At 34.3% G+C, this 14,975-nt stretch overlaps 1 protein-coding gene across 1 annotated transcript; it reads left to right on the forward strand.

Annotated features, from left to right (window-relative positions):
* The first annotated feature begins 9,986 nt into the window (after nucleotides 1-9,986).
* On the forward strand, nucleotides 9,987-13,867 carry LOC143539805 (uncharacterized). The gene is made up of 5 exons (XM_077033013.1): nucleotides 9,987-10,367; nucleotides 12,265-12,960; nucleotides 13,039-13,230; nucleotides 13,322-13,456; nucleotides 13,614-13,867. The coding sequence occupies exons 1-5, from the start codon at nucleotides 9,987-9,989 to the stop codon at nucleotides 13,719-13,721; spliced, it is 1,512 nt and encodes a 503-aa protein (XP_076889128.1). The 3' UTR covers nucleotides 13,722-13,867.
* The last annotated feature ends 1,108 nt before the right edge of the window (nucleotides 13,868-14,975 follow it).

Genomic DNA, 14,975 nt, shown 5'->3' on the forward strand with positions numbered 1-14,975 from the left:
TATAAAGTAATCTAATTTGTTACAACATAGTTAATATCATACAATTTAAAGCTTAAAGCTATTTGCTCGGCATGGCCTAAAAAGAAGATGAGGACAATTTACGATACAAATAATTTCGGTGGTTCAATTTAGTTGTTTTTGTCTTTAGTTAAAACTTTTAAAATAACAACCAATAACGACAATGCTAGGATATTTCACAAATAGCAAAAGTTTGATCTATGGCAATAGAGAAACTACTTTCAAATAGACCCCCGGCTATAAAGCAAGCAACATATGTATGCACAAAGATACGTGTACCACTAGCAAAAACAAATCATGAAAAGTGACACATAGCTAGTTAAATACAAACACATGTCGACCTAAAACACATGAAGACAATCACATGTAAAGTCCATCTAAAATGTAAGAGAATTTAAACCCCTTGGATAAAGCTATGACATAAAAGTGTCGTCCCCTAAAAATCGTTAATCTTAATCTTGCTTCTCGACGAATTCCTATCATGGACCATGTCCTCAGAGATGTGCAACCCTAGCAAATCATGCCTAATCCGTACTTTCCAAGTCAATTTGGTTCTGCCTCTACTCTCCCCTTTACATTGACGGTTTCCACTGCACTAACTGGCGTCGTTCCTCCTTTTCACATGCCCAAAGCACCTCAATCTCCTCTTTTGTTATCTTATTTGATGTGCTGATCACTCATTTATTATCAGGTACAACCTTGCGTGCGCATACATTCAACTTAACTTCCTAAGATGTTAAAAATAACATAGAATTTAATACAATAACCATACACACACACACACACACATATACATATAGGAATGCGTTAACGTACAATAATTGCTTAACGTACATTAGATACGTGAAATACGTTCAAGGTTAAAAATCCAAAAACGCTCAAGCCAAATTCCCAACCTTAAAACGTTCAAGGTTAAACCTTAAAACGTTCAGTCTTAAACCTAAAACGCTCATGCAAAAAACCTAAAACGTTCAAGCTTAAATCCTAATACATTCAAGGTTAAAACCCATCACTCAAAACTCAAAATTGATCGATTGAAGCTTCAAATTGATGATTAATTGGATCAATTTCAAGATTAATTGGTCAATTAGGTTCAACAATTTGAATTTCAATTGGAAAATGATCAACTGACCTGTGAACAACGAGCGATGATTGTGCCGGAAGAGGATGGTGCTCACGACTGTAGACGATGGTTGCGACGGTGGACGAAATCATTGGATGGTGATGGATTACTGAACGGAGATGGTGAAGGTGGACGGGAACGATGGGAGCAGAATTGGACGGAGACCAGATCGCGTGATTGTGATTTTAGGGTTAGCTGGGTTATTGAAAATCAGTATTCCAAAGTGTCGCGTACCTATTGTACGATAAAGGATTAATTTATCTGATCCTTTATACACACACACACACGTATATATATTTGGTACGCGAAATACGTTCAGTGTTAAAAAAACCAAAAATGTTCAAGCCAATTTCACAACACTAAAAGTTTCAAGGTTAAACCTTAAAATGTTCAGGCTTAAAACCTAAAACATTCAGGTAAAAACCCTAAAACGTTCAGGCTTAAATCCTGATATACTCAAGGTTAAAACCCATCACTCAAAACTCAAAATTGATCGATTGAAGCTTCAAATTGATGATTAATTGGATCAATTTCAAGATTAATTGGTCAATTAGGTTCAACAATTTGAATTTCAATTGGAAAATGATCAACTGACCTGTGAACAACGAGCGATGATTGTGCCGGAAGAGGATGGTGCTCACGACTGTAGACGATGGTTGCGACGGTGGACGAAATCATTGGATGGTGATGGATTACTGAACGGAGATGGTGAAGGTGGACGGGAACGATGGGAGCAGAATTGGACGGAGACCAGATCGCGTGATTGTGATTTTAGGGTTAGCTGGGTTATTGAAAATCAGTATTCTAAAGTGTCGCGTACCTATTGTACGATAAAGGATTAATTTATCTGATCCTTTATACACACACACACACGTATATATATTTGGTACGCGAAATACGTTCAGTGTTAAAAAAACCAAAAATGTTCAAGCCAATTTCACAACACTAAAAGTTTCAAGGTTAAACCTTAAAATGTTCAGGCTTAAAACCTAAAACATTCAGGTAAAAACCCTAAAACGTTCAGGCTTAAATCCTGATATACTCAAGGTTAAAATCCATCACTCAAAACTCAAATTAATCGATTGAATCTTTAAATTGATGATTAATTAGATCAATTTCAATGTTAATTGATCAATTAGGTTCAACAATTTCAAATTCAAATGGTCAATTTAATCAACTGACATGTGAACAACGATTGATGATCGTGACGGAATAAGATGGTGTTCACGACGGTAGACGATGGTCGCGACGGTGGACAGAATCATTGAATGGTGACGAATTGCTGAATGGTGTTGGTGAAGGTGGACCGAATCGATGGAACAGAGGTGGACGAAGACCGGCTCGTGTAGTTGTGATTTCACGGTTAGCGTGTTCTTGAAAATCGACCTTCCAGAGTGTCGCGTACCTATTGTATAATAAAAGACTAATGTATCAGATCCTTTATCAATGTATTATTTACGCCATCAAAATTCTCATCTATACGTGACGTTAATGGGTTCTTTTCAAAAGATCAGGAATCCACCATCATGTCTTTCATGTTAATAATTTAATGAATGATCGAAGAATATAAATTTGAACTAGTTTTCTAAAATACTATTCCCAACATGTTTTGACTAAGGTAGACAACAATTGTACAAGGATATATTATTCTTATTGGTAAAAGTCTTTATAGCATCTCAGAATAATTATTATTGATATCAACAATACATAAAATTTGTATAAGAAAAATCTTTTTATGATATGTATACTTTTAACTTCTTTTCAACCGTGACTAAGCTTTTTTTGATACACATAAGATTTGTGACCATATGTTGACTGAATTATTAAAAAAATAAATATGTATTGTTTTGTTCCTAGAATGAAATGAAGCTAATATATCTGTATACAATTATTATAGGTTATAATAAAACAAATTTTAATAACATACACTAAAAATTACATAGAGCGGTTCGATTCATCTGATGAAGATCTATTCGTTAGTGTTATGCATATCAATAAATTTTCATGCTTTTTCATGGTCGGAGGAGACCATGAAAAAGCTTGGAGGAGATTAGACTCTGGAGAAGACTACATAAATATTCTACAACTATATATAAGGAATTTCAAGATAACGACAAACTTGTAAATTTACATGATGATGATTAACAAAGGGCTTCCACCCTATTGGTATTTGTTTGGTATCGATTAAAGCAAGTACGCGGAAAAATATAATAATCACACACACAAACGGATAAGTAAAACAAAAACACGGGATTTATGTGGTTCGGTCAAGGTGACCAACGTCCATGTTGCAACTAGGGCTATCTTTATTAACTCGAACACATACAATATTACAATTACATCATAGGGTATAAATAAGCTAGTATGAGTTTCAAACTTAGCCCCTAAGTAAACACTCAAGGGCCTCATTGAAACAAGGCCAAAGGTTTCACAGACCGTAACAATATTCAAGTTGAAGCCTTTTCAGAATCTTCAAATGTCACCCAAGAAAGCATTGCATCATTAATTCTCGTAATCTTCAATAAACAAGTTTTCAAGCCTCTATTTCTCATAAACAAGCTAAGACTTCAGTCATATCTCCATAGTTGTAGCAACCCCTCTCAGCAACTACCCGAGAGACTAGTTGAAACTCCCCGAGCTGAAAATCAGTTGTGACCAAACCCGTCAACAACACATCCTCTTTCTAAACTGGTTTGGACAATCCACCATATGCAGAATTACACCGAGAACCATCACACTCTCTAATGCAAACAATTCTCAGGAGAATTTTAAAATAAGAATATTGGTTTTCAGAACCCAAAGACCTTTTGGAATTGTGCTTAGAATACGTCTTATTCTCTCACTGTCACCAAATCCCCGGATTGATTTAAACCTTCGAACACATTCATTTGAGATTCGCATGGCTCAAGACTTCACATTTGCAAAATGAACCCTCTTAGCACCAGATTCAGCCAACCGGATTTTGTCTTGTTAAACTGCACGGTCACACCCTTAGAAGATGCCTCAACCATGTGTAGATTTTCATTGGTTACCCTTTATTTACCACTGCCAAACCTTACTAACAATCATTGTTCATCCAGGTGACCCACGTACATTAACATTCTTATCATACCCATAATCACCCTAACATTCTTCAAGTTCTATGCAGTTCTCAATGAAGTAACCATATCAGTATCCCCATGTTCGTTACCTCAAGAATCTCATAATTTGCAAGTTATACCTTTCCAAAATCTCCTTGTTTAGACTCACCATCATTTCTTTGTTGTCCATGGCGTGAAACGAAACAATATAATTCATGCCCAAGAGTCTACACTATATTCCACACTACAAATTAGAGATTCATCCTCAATGACTACCTTAATAGTGTTTAAATCCTTTTTAACAACCTCTTCCTTCGAATTCGTGCACTGACTTTTAGCATGCCCCACCTTGTTGTACGCGGTGTCAAATACCCATAACTTTTGGGATAGTAAAGCTCTATTATAAAAATGCTTAAGGTGGATGCTTAGGCATCTTCAACTCTAACATGTAGTTTATCGTCTAGTAACCAATTTCAGCGAGTGCGTAAGATGGAATGAAAAGGTTGAGGGATGATTAGGGATGCAAAAGATGAACACTTCGATAGTTATGGATGGAATAATTTAAAAAAAATCTTATTTGAAGCTAAAGTGCATAGGAGAATGCATAAAGGATGGGCGGGATAAGAAAAATAACTTCCCACCCTTAGCAACTAGAACTATTAATTCCCAAAAATACTAGACAATATTTCAACCTTCAATTCTACAATAAAAAAATAACTAAGACGAATTGGCTTTGATGAAGGACAAGGTTCAAGGCCCTAGAATAGGGGCATGGTTCAAGGTACAAGAGTTAGTGGGGCTTAAATCAACGAGAAAATTCTAGAATTATCAGAATCTCTAATTATAACAGAGTTTTGTTACATTTATATTTTGAAAATAAGAGAACTAGGCTCTTAAAATATGACAAAACTTATATGGAACTTAATATATTTTTGCAATCTTATAAGCGTCTACCACTTTACAAGATTAAAAGTAAAGATCTATCATAACAAGATATAAATTCATTTGAGAAAACAATTTTTTCTTAAAAACATTCCACAAACAATGATCATTTATGTGATTTTCCTTAACATGAGATGCTTTTATTTTCTTATATTATTGTTATGCTAGTTGTAGTAGTTCATATTTATCACAAGGAATTGTCTTTTTCAGTATTATATATATTCAAAAACCGTGATTACTTGCTCAACTTTATTTTGACAAACTATATATTTTCATGCATGACACATGTAGCTTTTTGGGATAAAGAAACAAGTTAAAGTATAGTTGAACCTTAGATTGCATGACGATTAAAGACTTATTTAGTTTTTATTTTAATCATTTAAATTGTAATGTTTATTTCTTTTGAGACAATGTTTATGTACTTGATATATGAAATGAATAATTTAGATATTGACACGTGTAATTTACTTTAGTGTCTTTTAAGCTATGATACAATTATGTCGCGCCCCAGCATATTACGTCATAGGTTAGGTATGCGACAATACTTATATTTTGTCTATGAACTTTTGAATTATCCTCTTTTAGGTTTTAGTATTAGTGAGTTGAATAACATCTTATTTCCAGTGCCAAATATTTCTTTTCTTGTATATATGTTGCTGATCAACACGTTCATTTTACTTTGGTACCTCTGAGTGTTATAATTGATACTTGAGGCATCAAATTGTACTAGTCAATATTTAGTATGTAATGCACTAGAAAAGTGTAATTTTTTCATGTGTAAGCCCTTAATTTTATGGGTCATGGTATTGTACATTATGATGTATTTATGGATATCATTTAACCTTATAGTTAAAATTTAGAATGAATGCATGCATCTTAGGAGTTATTTTGATTAGTCTTAGGAAAAACTAAATCTAGAATAACTATAATGATAGCATTTATTTAAATAACTTCTTGATTATAAGTATCATAAGAGATATTATGATTAACTCATCCCATTTGTTATGCTCTAATTTTTAATAGAATGATTGTTATTAGAAAGAGCAGCAGGATAGTCATATCATGTCTTAAGTGAAAATTAAAACAGAGAAGAGCTAAATGTTATTGAAATTCTTTATGAGGTAAAACTCATATTGTCTTTTGAGATTAAAGTGGATGCTTTCAACTAGATATTTATTTATAGACGAAAGTTATACTGAGTAATGTTATGTGATATTAGAATAATACAAATTAAATTTACGATTATTAGATTAATGAAGGATCATTAATGTGAGGATCATTATATTTTATTGAAAATATGATATGTCTATTGTTAATATCAAACTAATAAACTATAATTTAAAGTTCTACTTAAACAAAAAAAAAATCACCTTTGGACATGATTAAAATTTATTTAAGTATGTGCAAAACAATTGTAACACATTATCTTTGGGTAAGAAAATTATTTTAATTATGTACGGGCTAGTTATGCTAGATAAAAATGTAGCAAATCACCTTTGAGCAGAAGTGAGACATTTAGATCATGTTAGGCAAAACTAACAAAAGCTTGTAGTTAGACTTGAATGATAGGGTTGACGTAACATATCACCTTTGGGCAGAAGTGATACGTCAAAACATTCAAGTTAAGCCTTTTATGTTTTGTAAAATTTTATTAGATTTAATTGTTTATAAAACATTTAATTATGAACAGTTTACGGGAAAATTAGAGTTCACGGGAAATTAGTTATCTGGAATTTTGAGTTCTCGAAAATTATAAGTTCTCGGGAATTTTAGTGAGTCCGGCTTTTAGTGGGTTTTCGGGATATATGAGTCTTATCGGGTTTTTTAAGGATTTCAGGATTTTGGTAACCCATAAACCATTTTTGAAAAAAACCGAAATCTATTTTTAAATCATTAACTCATAAACTATTTTTATCCCATAAACTATTTTATCCAAAAAATTATTTTTAAATCACATAAATTAATTTATGATAAAGATGGAATTCGAATTTTAATAGATTATCTTGTTTCCTAATTTATATAATTTAATTATAGTTATCTAAGATTTTGAAAAATCTTTTATTAATAAAACTATATCATGTTTCAAAAATTTTTAATAGATAAAAATCAATCAAAATTGGAAACAACATATTTTATTTCTACGATTCATCTAAAATAAGGACGATTCTTTGAATTTTATAATGAAGATGAAGAACATCTTCGAAGAATCTTTAGTCAGTTTTCTCTAGAATCGAAATCTTAAACATATTTTTAACAGATTTCGAGTATATTGGAGTTTTAAATATGAATTGTAGCAGCTATAACCAGTTTTCTTAACAAAACATGAAAACAGAAAATCAAAAAAATTAGGGTTTTAATCAAAATCCATGTCTTTTGATTTTAATTCCAGATTTAGGGAAAACATGAAAAATTTTTAATAGATAAAAATCAATCAAAATTGGAAACAACATATTTTATTTCTACGATTCATCTAAAATAAGGACGATTCTTTGAATTTTATAATGAAGATGAAGAACATCTTCGAAGAATCTTTAGTCAGTTTTCTCTAGAATCGAAATCTTAAACATATTTTTAACAGATTTCGAGTATATTGGAGTTTTAAATATGAATTGTAGCAGCTATAACCAGTTTTCTTAACAAAACATGAAAACAGAAAATCAAAAAAATTAGGGTTTTAATCAAAATCCATGTCTTTTGATTTTAATTCCAGATTTAGGGAAAACATGAAGAACTTATTATCAACATCTCTCTGATACCACATATTGATCAGTTCTTCTGTTATTAATGGAAAAACATGATAATATGATAAACCTATAATTATATGCGCACCTGTTACAGCATGGAGATTAGTAACCGCATCAGAAAATGATGTAGACGACATGATTGTCAGCTTGGTCGAGTTTCCCTTTAGGGTGAATAGTTAAGGATGAGGTTATGGTACTTGAGAGAAACCCGGTTTATAAGAGAAGAGGCATATGAATTTCTTATGTGTGTGAGATTAGGTTATGATGTTAATTTATTCTCTCTATATATACATCCAAGGGTATAATATAATAATAATTTTGATATATTATAATATAAATTATAACGATGGTCATATAATATATATATATATATACACACATATATATACATATATATATATATATATATTCTTACATTGGGTGTTCTTTTGAGGATGGGCGAGTGCGTAGGATGAAATGAAAAGGTTGAGGGATGGTTAGAGATGCAAAAGATGGACACTTCTATGATTTAAAGATAATTATGGATAGAATAATTAAAAAAAAAACGATTTGAAGCTGAAGTGGATAGGAGAATGTGTAAGGGATGGGCGGGATGAGAAAAATGACTTCCCACTCTTAGCAACTAGAACTAGTAATTCCCAAAAACACTGGATAATATTTCAACCTTCAATTCTACAATAAAAAAAAAAAACTAAAGCAAATTGGCTTTGATGAAGGGCAAGGTTCAAGGCCCTAGAGTAGGGCAAGGTTCAAGAGACTAGAGTCAGTGAGGTTCAAATCAACGAGAAAATTCTAGAGTTATCATAATCTCTAATTAAAACCGAGTGTTGTTACATTTATATTTTGAAAATAAGAGAACCAGGCTCTTAAAGTATGACAAAACTTATATAGAACTTAATATATCTTTGTAATCTTAGGCTGGTGGGGGTCGTCCGTTATAGCGTGGCCATCACGCGTGATGGTCACGGGAACACCGCCGCCGGTCCTCCCATCACGCGTGATTGGGGGCCGGCCGTGATGGCCATCATGCACTCAATTCTGACCGTTGGAGCATGTGACCGTTGAGAGGAGACAAAAAAAAAACTTAATTAACCTATATAAATATAATCAAATCCAACTCAAATCTAACTAAAATCCTCTACTACAAACAACATTCTAACATCACACAAATGGAGGGTTCAAAGAAACGTGGCTCGGGTTCAAAGAAAACCCAATCCCGACCAAAGGTTCGACAAAATCTTGGTGAGCCGGCGAGATTCCGATTACAAGATGAACCCAACACAACCCAACCATTCCAACAACAACCTTTTCAACCACAACCGTTCCAAAACCAACCATTTCAATCTCAAACATTTAATTCACCGTTTTCATCGACACCGTATCAAAACCAACCGTTTATTCCACCTTTTTCTAGCCAAATATTCCAAAATAATCCTTTTGAAACGTTTCAATCTCAACTATCACAAACGTCCGTCGATCCTTTAAAGGATAACAATGTTATACATCAATTTGCACGTGCTTTTCGTGATGAAGACGACGATATGGATGAAGATGAACCCGCGGAGGAGCCCTCGGAGGAGGATGCCATCGTTCGTAGACCTTGGTCGTCCGCGGAGGAGGTCGCCTTGACCAAGGTTTATTTACACGCCTCCGAAACAAAAAAAACACAGAAACAAACAAAAACGAGAGTTGTTATGCAGACGTGTTATTGCACATTTCGAAAAACTTCCCGGTGCAACCGATCAAAACATGGATCAAATGACTTCCAAGTGGAGAGATTTGAATAGAAAAATGTCAAAATTTAATGTTTGCTACATCCAATTGGTAATTATTTTTTTAAATTTATTAGTTAAATTTTTTTTATAATTTATTACTTTATTTTTACAATTTTGATATATATATATTTTTCGAAATGTTTTGTAGAGCCGAGCTCCACAAAGCGGAGCGAGCGATGCGACTATCATAAAGAACGCCTTGAGCAATTATATCAAGATTTTCTGACATAAATCTTTTCCCCACTTGGATGCGTGGGAGATTGCGAGACACCACCCGAAGTGGGAACCGGTTCCCGTGGTCGACATGGACGGACCGACGGCTCCAAGGAAAAAAGGATCTTCTTCAAAAAGATCAAAAACTTCCGATTCCGGGAACTACACAACGTCTACCGACGGCTTGTCAAGCAATACGTCGAACATGAACTTGAACGATCAACCCAGAGACGATCCCGACGAAGACACACCCACACCCACACAGCCGCATCGCAAGAAAAGTGGGGAATCGTCAAGATTAGGAAAGAAAACGGTGGCCGAGGACTTCAACGAATACAAGTCTGCTAAGTTAGCAGAAATGGTCGAGACGAAGGAGCGAAAGCAACTAGCTCTTGCTTCAAAATTAAAACGTGACGAGGGGTATATCAACCATTTGAATGAAAACCAAAAAAACGCTGATTTAACATTCATCGTACAATCGCACGAACATCTTAACGAACCCTTTAGATCGATCCTGCTTCAACGCAAACGCGAACTATGTGAGAAGTGGGGTTGGGAAGCGCCGTAGGTTTTTTTTTGTTGGTTTTTTTAATTTATTTATCTTTGTAATATTTATTTAATCTTGTTTTATTTTTTATTTAATTTAACCTTGTTTTAGTATTTATTGTAAAAAAAATAAAAAAATAAAAAAAAAATCCATCACACCACCACTCCCACCAAAATTCCATCACTAGTGATGGAAAGTGATGAGGTGAGGTGACACACCGTGATTGGTGGTTGCAAGTTATGGTTTTTAAACCACCCTCACCCCCTTTATAAACTTCTATAACTTTAATTACAAGATTAAAAGTAAAGATCTATAATAACAAGATATAAATTTCATTTGAAAAAACATTTTTTTTTCTTAAAAGCATTCCACAAACAATCATATATGGATTTTCATTGGTTATAATTAGCATCCAGGTTCAGGATTAAAAGACAATGGTTCCTATCTCATAGGTGGCACGACAGCAAGAAGATGCCAAGCAAGGGAAAGACCAATACGTGTTGTCCAACGTAACACATGCATGGTCAATGGGTGAGCAAGTTAATCGGACATCTATGGTACGGTCACCCTACATTTGTACCTTATATAATAAACGTTAATTTCCTTCATGATCAAATATTATTGCACCCTTACTTGTCTCTCTCTCCTCCCAACACTCTACTTTCTCTCTCTACAATCAAATTGTTTATTGCATTGTTACGTACGTATATTATATTAGATGGACATTCATCTTCCTCTAATGGTTTCTGACAGCAATCGACAATCGTTTCTCAAGCTACAGGTTCCCATCCGTTCCCTAATTACTTTCTTATAGAGATTTAAGACCAGATCATTGTTTTTGTTTTCAAGAAGAAAAAGAATGTTGGGAGACACGGTTCATCCACCAGAAAAACCTTCCATGGTACATAATTATTAATCTTCTTGTCCATTTCATGCATACATATATCGTTAACCAATCATCAGAGGCGGACCTACCCTTATGCTACGGGGTGGGGTACTGCTATAGTGTAAAAATCCTGACCGACCCTTGTGAGTATATAGCGATGGTCAACAGAAAATTCCATGGGTCCGCCACTGCCGATCAGTAACGTTTTCATATTTCAAGAAATTTATGAAGAAATGGAATATTCCTTTGGAGAATGAATTCAATCTCCTTGGTTCTTAAAATGGAACTAGATTGCCAATGAGTCTATTTTGCTTCCATTCCAAAGTTTATATATGCACTTTTGTAATATTAGAACATGTGAGATGGTGATGGACTTGATGTTTATCTGTAGCTCTACCAAGTTGTATAAAGGAGGTACGTTTGTAGATTGGGGTTGAATAAAATTCCATTTTTGCTCTTTTTATCCTAGCTTATCATCTCTTTTCATTTGATTCTCGGCGTCTAAAACAAAAACATCTCCGTGTCCTTACGTTTGATGGTCTTTTTACCAAACTCCATCGGTTGGGTTTGTTGTTTTCGACTAGTACCTAATCAAGAACACCGTCTCCTTTTCTCCAATGATTTGGAGAGAGTATTAATATGTCACTTTCCTGACCGCGTTATGTTTAAGTAGTCTTCCTTCAATTTTTTGATTCTTTGATTCAGTTTAGATGTAGACTCAAGGAAGCCTTTGTGTATATATAAATGTTGCTATTTCTAGTGGTTTTTATGGCTATTTTGAGTTCTTCCAATTTTCTGTTTAAAACTGGTTTTTCTATCAAGGTTTATTTATATGTTATATATTTTATAATTATGTATAGTGTAGCTATATATAGTCACTATATGATATTATGTTGTGCTTCCTATATATTGATGTTTGTTTTTGGAATATAGCAGGAACAGGCTTCTAGCCCATTGAGCGCTCAACTATTAGAGTTTTGTGAATCTGAATTATTTCCAGAAACAATACAAAACTCAGAAGTTGCTTCAAGCTCAAATTGTTGCTATGATGACCACTCTTCCTACACCACCAACCTCTCCTTCCCTCCTGATATAATCAAATACCCCACACCCGCTCCCGCCACGGATGACAACAACTTCTCCATAATCTTTGATGAAGAGATAACCGAAAACGACATTAATTCGGTCAATCTAGATTTCACAACCTCTCCCAATCTCAACCTCCCTCCATACCAATTCACCAGCCAAGACCAGTTTGATTTTAGCTTACTCCAAAACCAAATCCCACTAAATGATCACAACAACCCAATCCTGCCATATCCTAGTGACCATGGTGTCCCTATAATCGGACCGACATTGCCCACTGTCTGTGAAGATGATAGTTTATCTTCCATGCCACCTTCAAAGTTCATGCGCTTCAATAATAACCACCCGTCTTCCCTTAATTGCTCATTCATGGATCCGTCCATAACCTCGTATCTTTCTGGAAACACAAACCCTCCTCTACCATTAGAAACTTCTGGTATTTTCAATGGGGATTTGTTCTTGGGTGAGCTAGACTTCAAGGGAGACAACAATGGCATATTCTGTCTGGATCCTTTGCCGCGACCTTACAATTCTAATGAACTTCAGGTAAGTTCATCCAAGATAACTACTGTTTCATTAGTTATATTCTTAATTATTACTTATATATGTGAGATGTGTTTTCAGGCCCATAGTAATGAAAGCCAGCATCTTGTAACTGGAGGTGGGAGTTCTGCTACTCCATTGGCATCAGAAATCACGAGCTTGGAAGCCGAAACCTTTAGAGTTACTAACAAACTCACCACTGAAGAACGGAAAGAAAAGATCCATAGATACTTGAAGAAAAGGAATGAAAGGAATTTCAGCAAGAAAATCAAGGTGTGTTTTAAATTCAATTCATTTGTTTCATGAGTAGTTTGTATATAATTCCAAGGAAAAAAACTAAATGTGTTGGTTGTTACCGTCACAGTATGCATGTCGAAAAACTCTAGCAGACAGCAGGCCTCGAGTGAGAGGAAGGTTTGCAAAGAATGATGAATTTGGAGAGATCAACAGAGGCCACGGTCATGAAGAGGACACCGCCGAAGATGTGAAATCTTTCCATGTAATTACTCTTTTACAAACCATGATTAATATTGTATATTGATTGTGTGTCTAACAGGGTTACATAGAGGGTCTATGTATAAGAACTATATTACATTTGAATATCTATAGATATGTATGATAATTATGTAGTAGTCTAATATGCTATTTTTTAGCAGGTGGTTGTAAAGGAAGAGGATGAGAATTTTGAATCATCAGACATATTTGCACATATCAGTGGAGTGAATTCATTCAAGTGCAACTACCCCATTCAGTCTTGGATTTGAAACAGGCCTTTGGTGCATGAATCAAAGTTAATCTACAACTTTTGCACAATATTTAATGGATTCGATCGGTCATTGTCTATGTATGATCTATGTACTGAGAGTTATGTAATTATGTATATGGTGCCTAATAAACAGTGCCATTTTGTATATATGTGAACTAGAATATTAAGCCTTCATGTCATCAAGCTTATATAGGGAGAAGTTATTACTTTTTATATCTTTTTAACATCAAGATTTGGAGATTAAAAGAAAGATTCTTGTCGATTTTCGATTCTTGGCATCTGTCCTTTTCTTTTCATTTTAAAATCTTTTTGGTCATGGCCTTTATGTACTTGAACACATGATTTTATACGAATCGATTCATTAAATTTATATGACGCCTTTTCTAGGAAAATTTGCCTGACAGGAGATAATATTGTGAGTGAATAAGAATTATTGTAGTTAGTTTTCACTTGAACTTGTTGAATCCAATTGTTTAGGCCCAAACATAAACACATTGGGCCTTGGGGCAGCCGAGTCCATCTGCTTGTCTAATATTTCTTTTCTAAGTGTAGCCTCAGCCCTCAAGAGCTTAGCTTTTTTTTTTCTATAAGCAATGATTAAATGATGCATGCTTAATGCTAACTAGGTTTAAACTCACGTGTTATGGTGGGAAAACAAAGAGAACTCGGTCGGTATTGGATTCATTACAGTTTCGGTTCGTACCATAATAAAAACTTATGGGTTGCTTGCAGGGACGGATCCAGTGTTCAGCCAAGGGGAGCACTGGCACCCACACAAATCTGTAGTTTTCTTTATAAACTTGTAATATATTAGGTCTAAAGACCCAAGTGTCCCATCGAAAAAAATTTTAGTGACCCACTCATAATCTTTTAGTGCCCCAAACTTTTTAAGTTCAAATTTAATTTTGTTATAAATAATAACAATTAAGCCCATATTAATTAATTGTTCTAACCACTTTAATTGGAAATTTGGAATGAGTGAGAGACGAACAGATTAGGGTGCCGGCGGGTTCATATGTGACGTCTCGGGTCAAGTTTATTTGTAAATTGTGATTTTGAATTCTTGATTTTATTCTAACATAAAACAAACATTCATGGTTCATGGTTCATCACTTGTTAATTTATTTCTTTTGTATTTGAATTCCACATGTCCAGTAACCGTTTCGATCTTCTGTTTAAAAAAATAACGCCCTTTTCTTCAAATTCAACGGACATGTGATCTTCGTTGTCATGTGGTGAATGATTATTTGGT

Source organism: Bidens hawaiensis, unplaced genomic scaffold (assembly GCF_021521415.1).
Source record: "Bidens hawaiensis isolate Kalapana, Puna unplaced genomic scaffold, B.hawaiensis_p1.1 tig00012057_1, whole genome shotgun sequence".
In the NCBI taxonomy this organism is placed as follows: Eukaryota; Viridiplantae; Streptophyta; class Magnoliopsida; order Asterales; family Asteraceae; genus Bidens; species Bidens hawaiensis.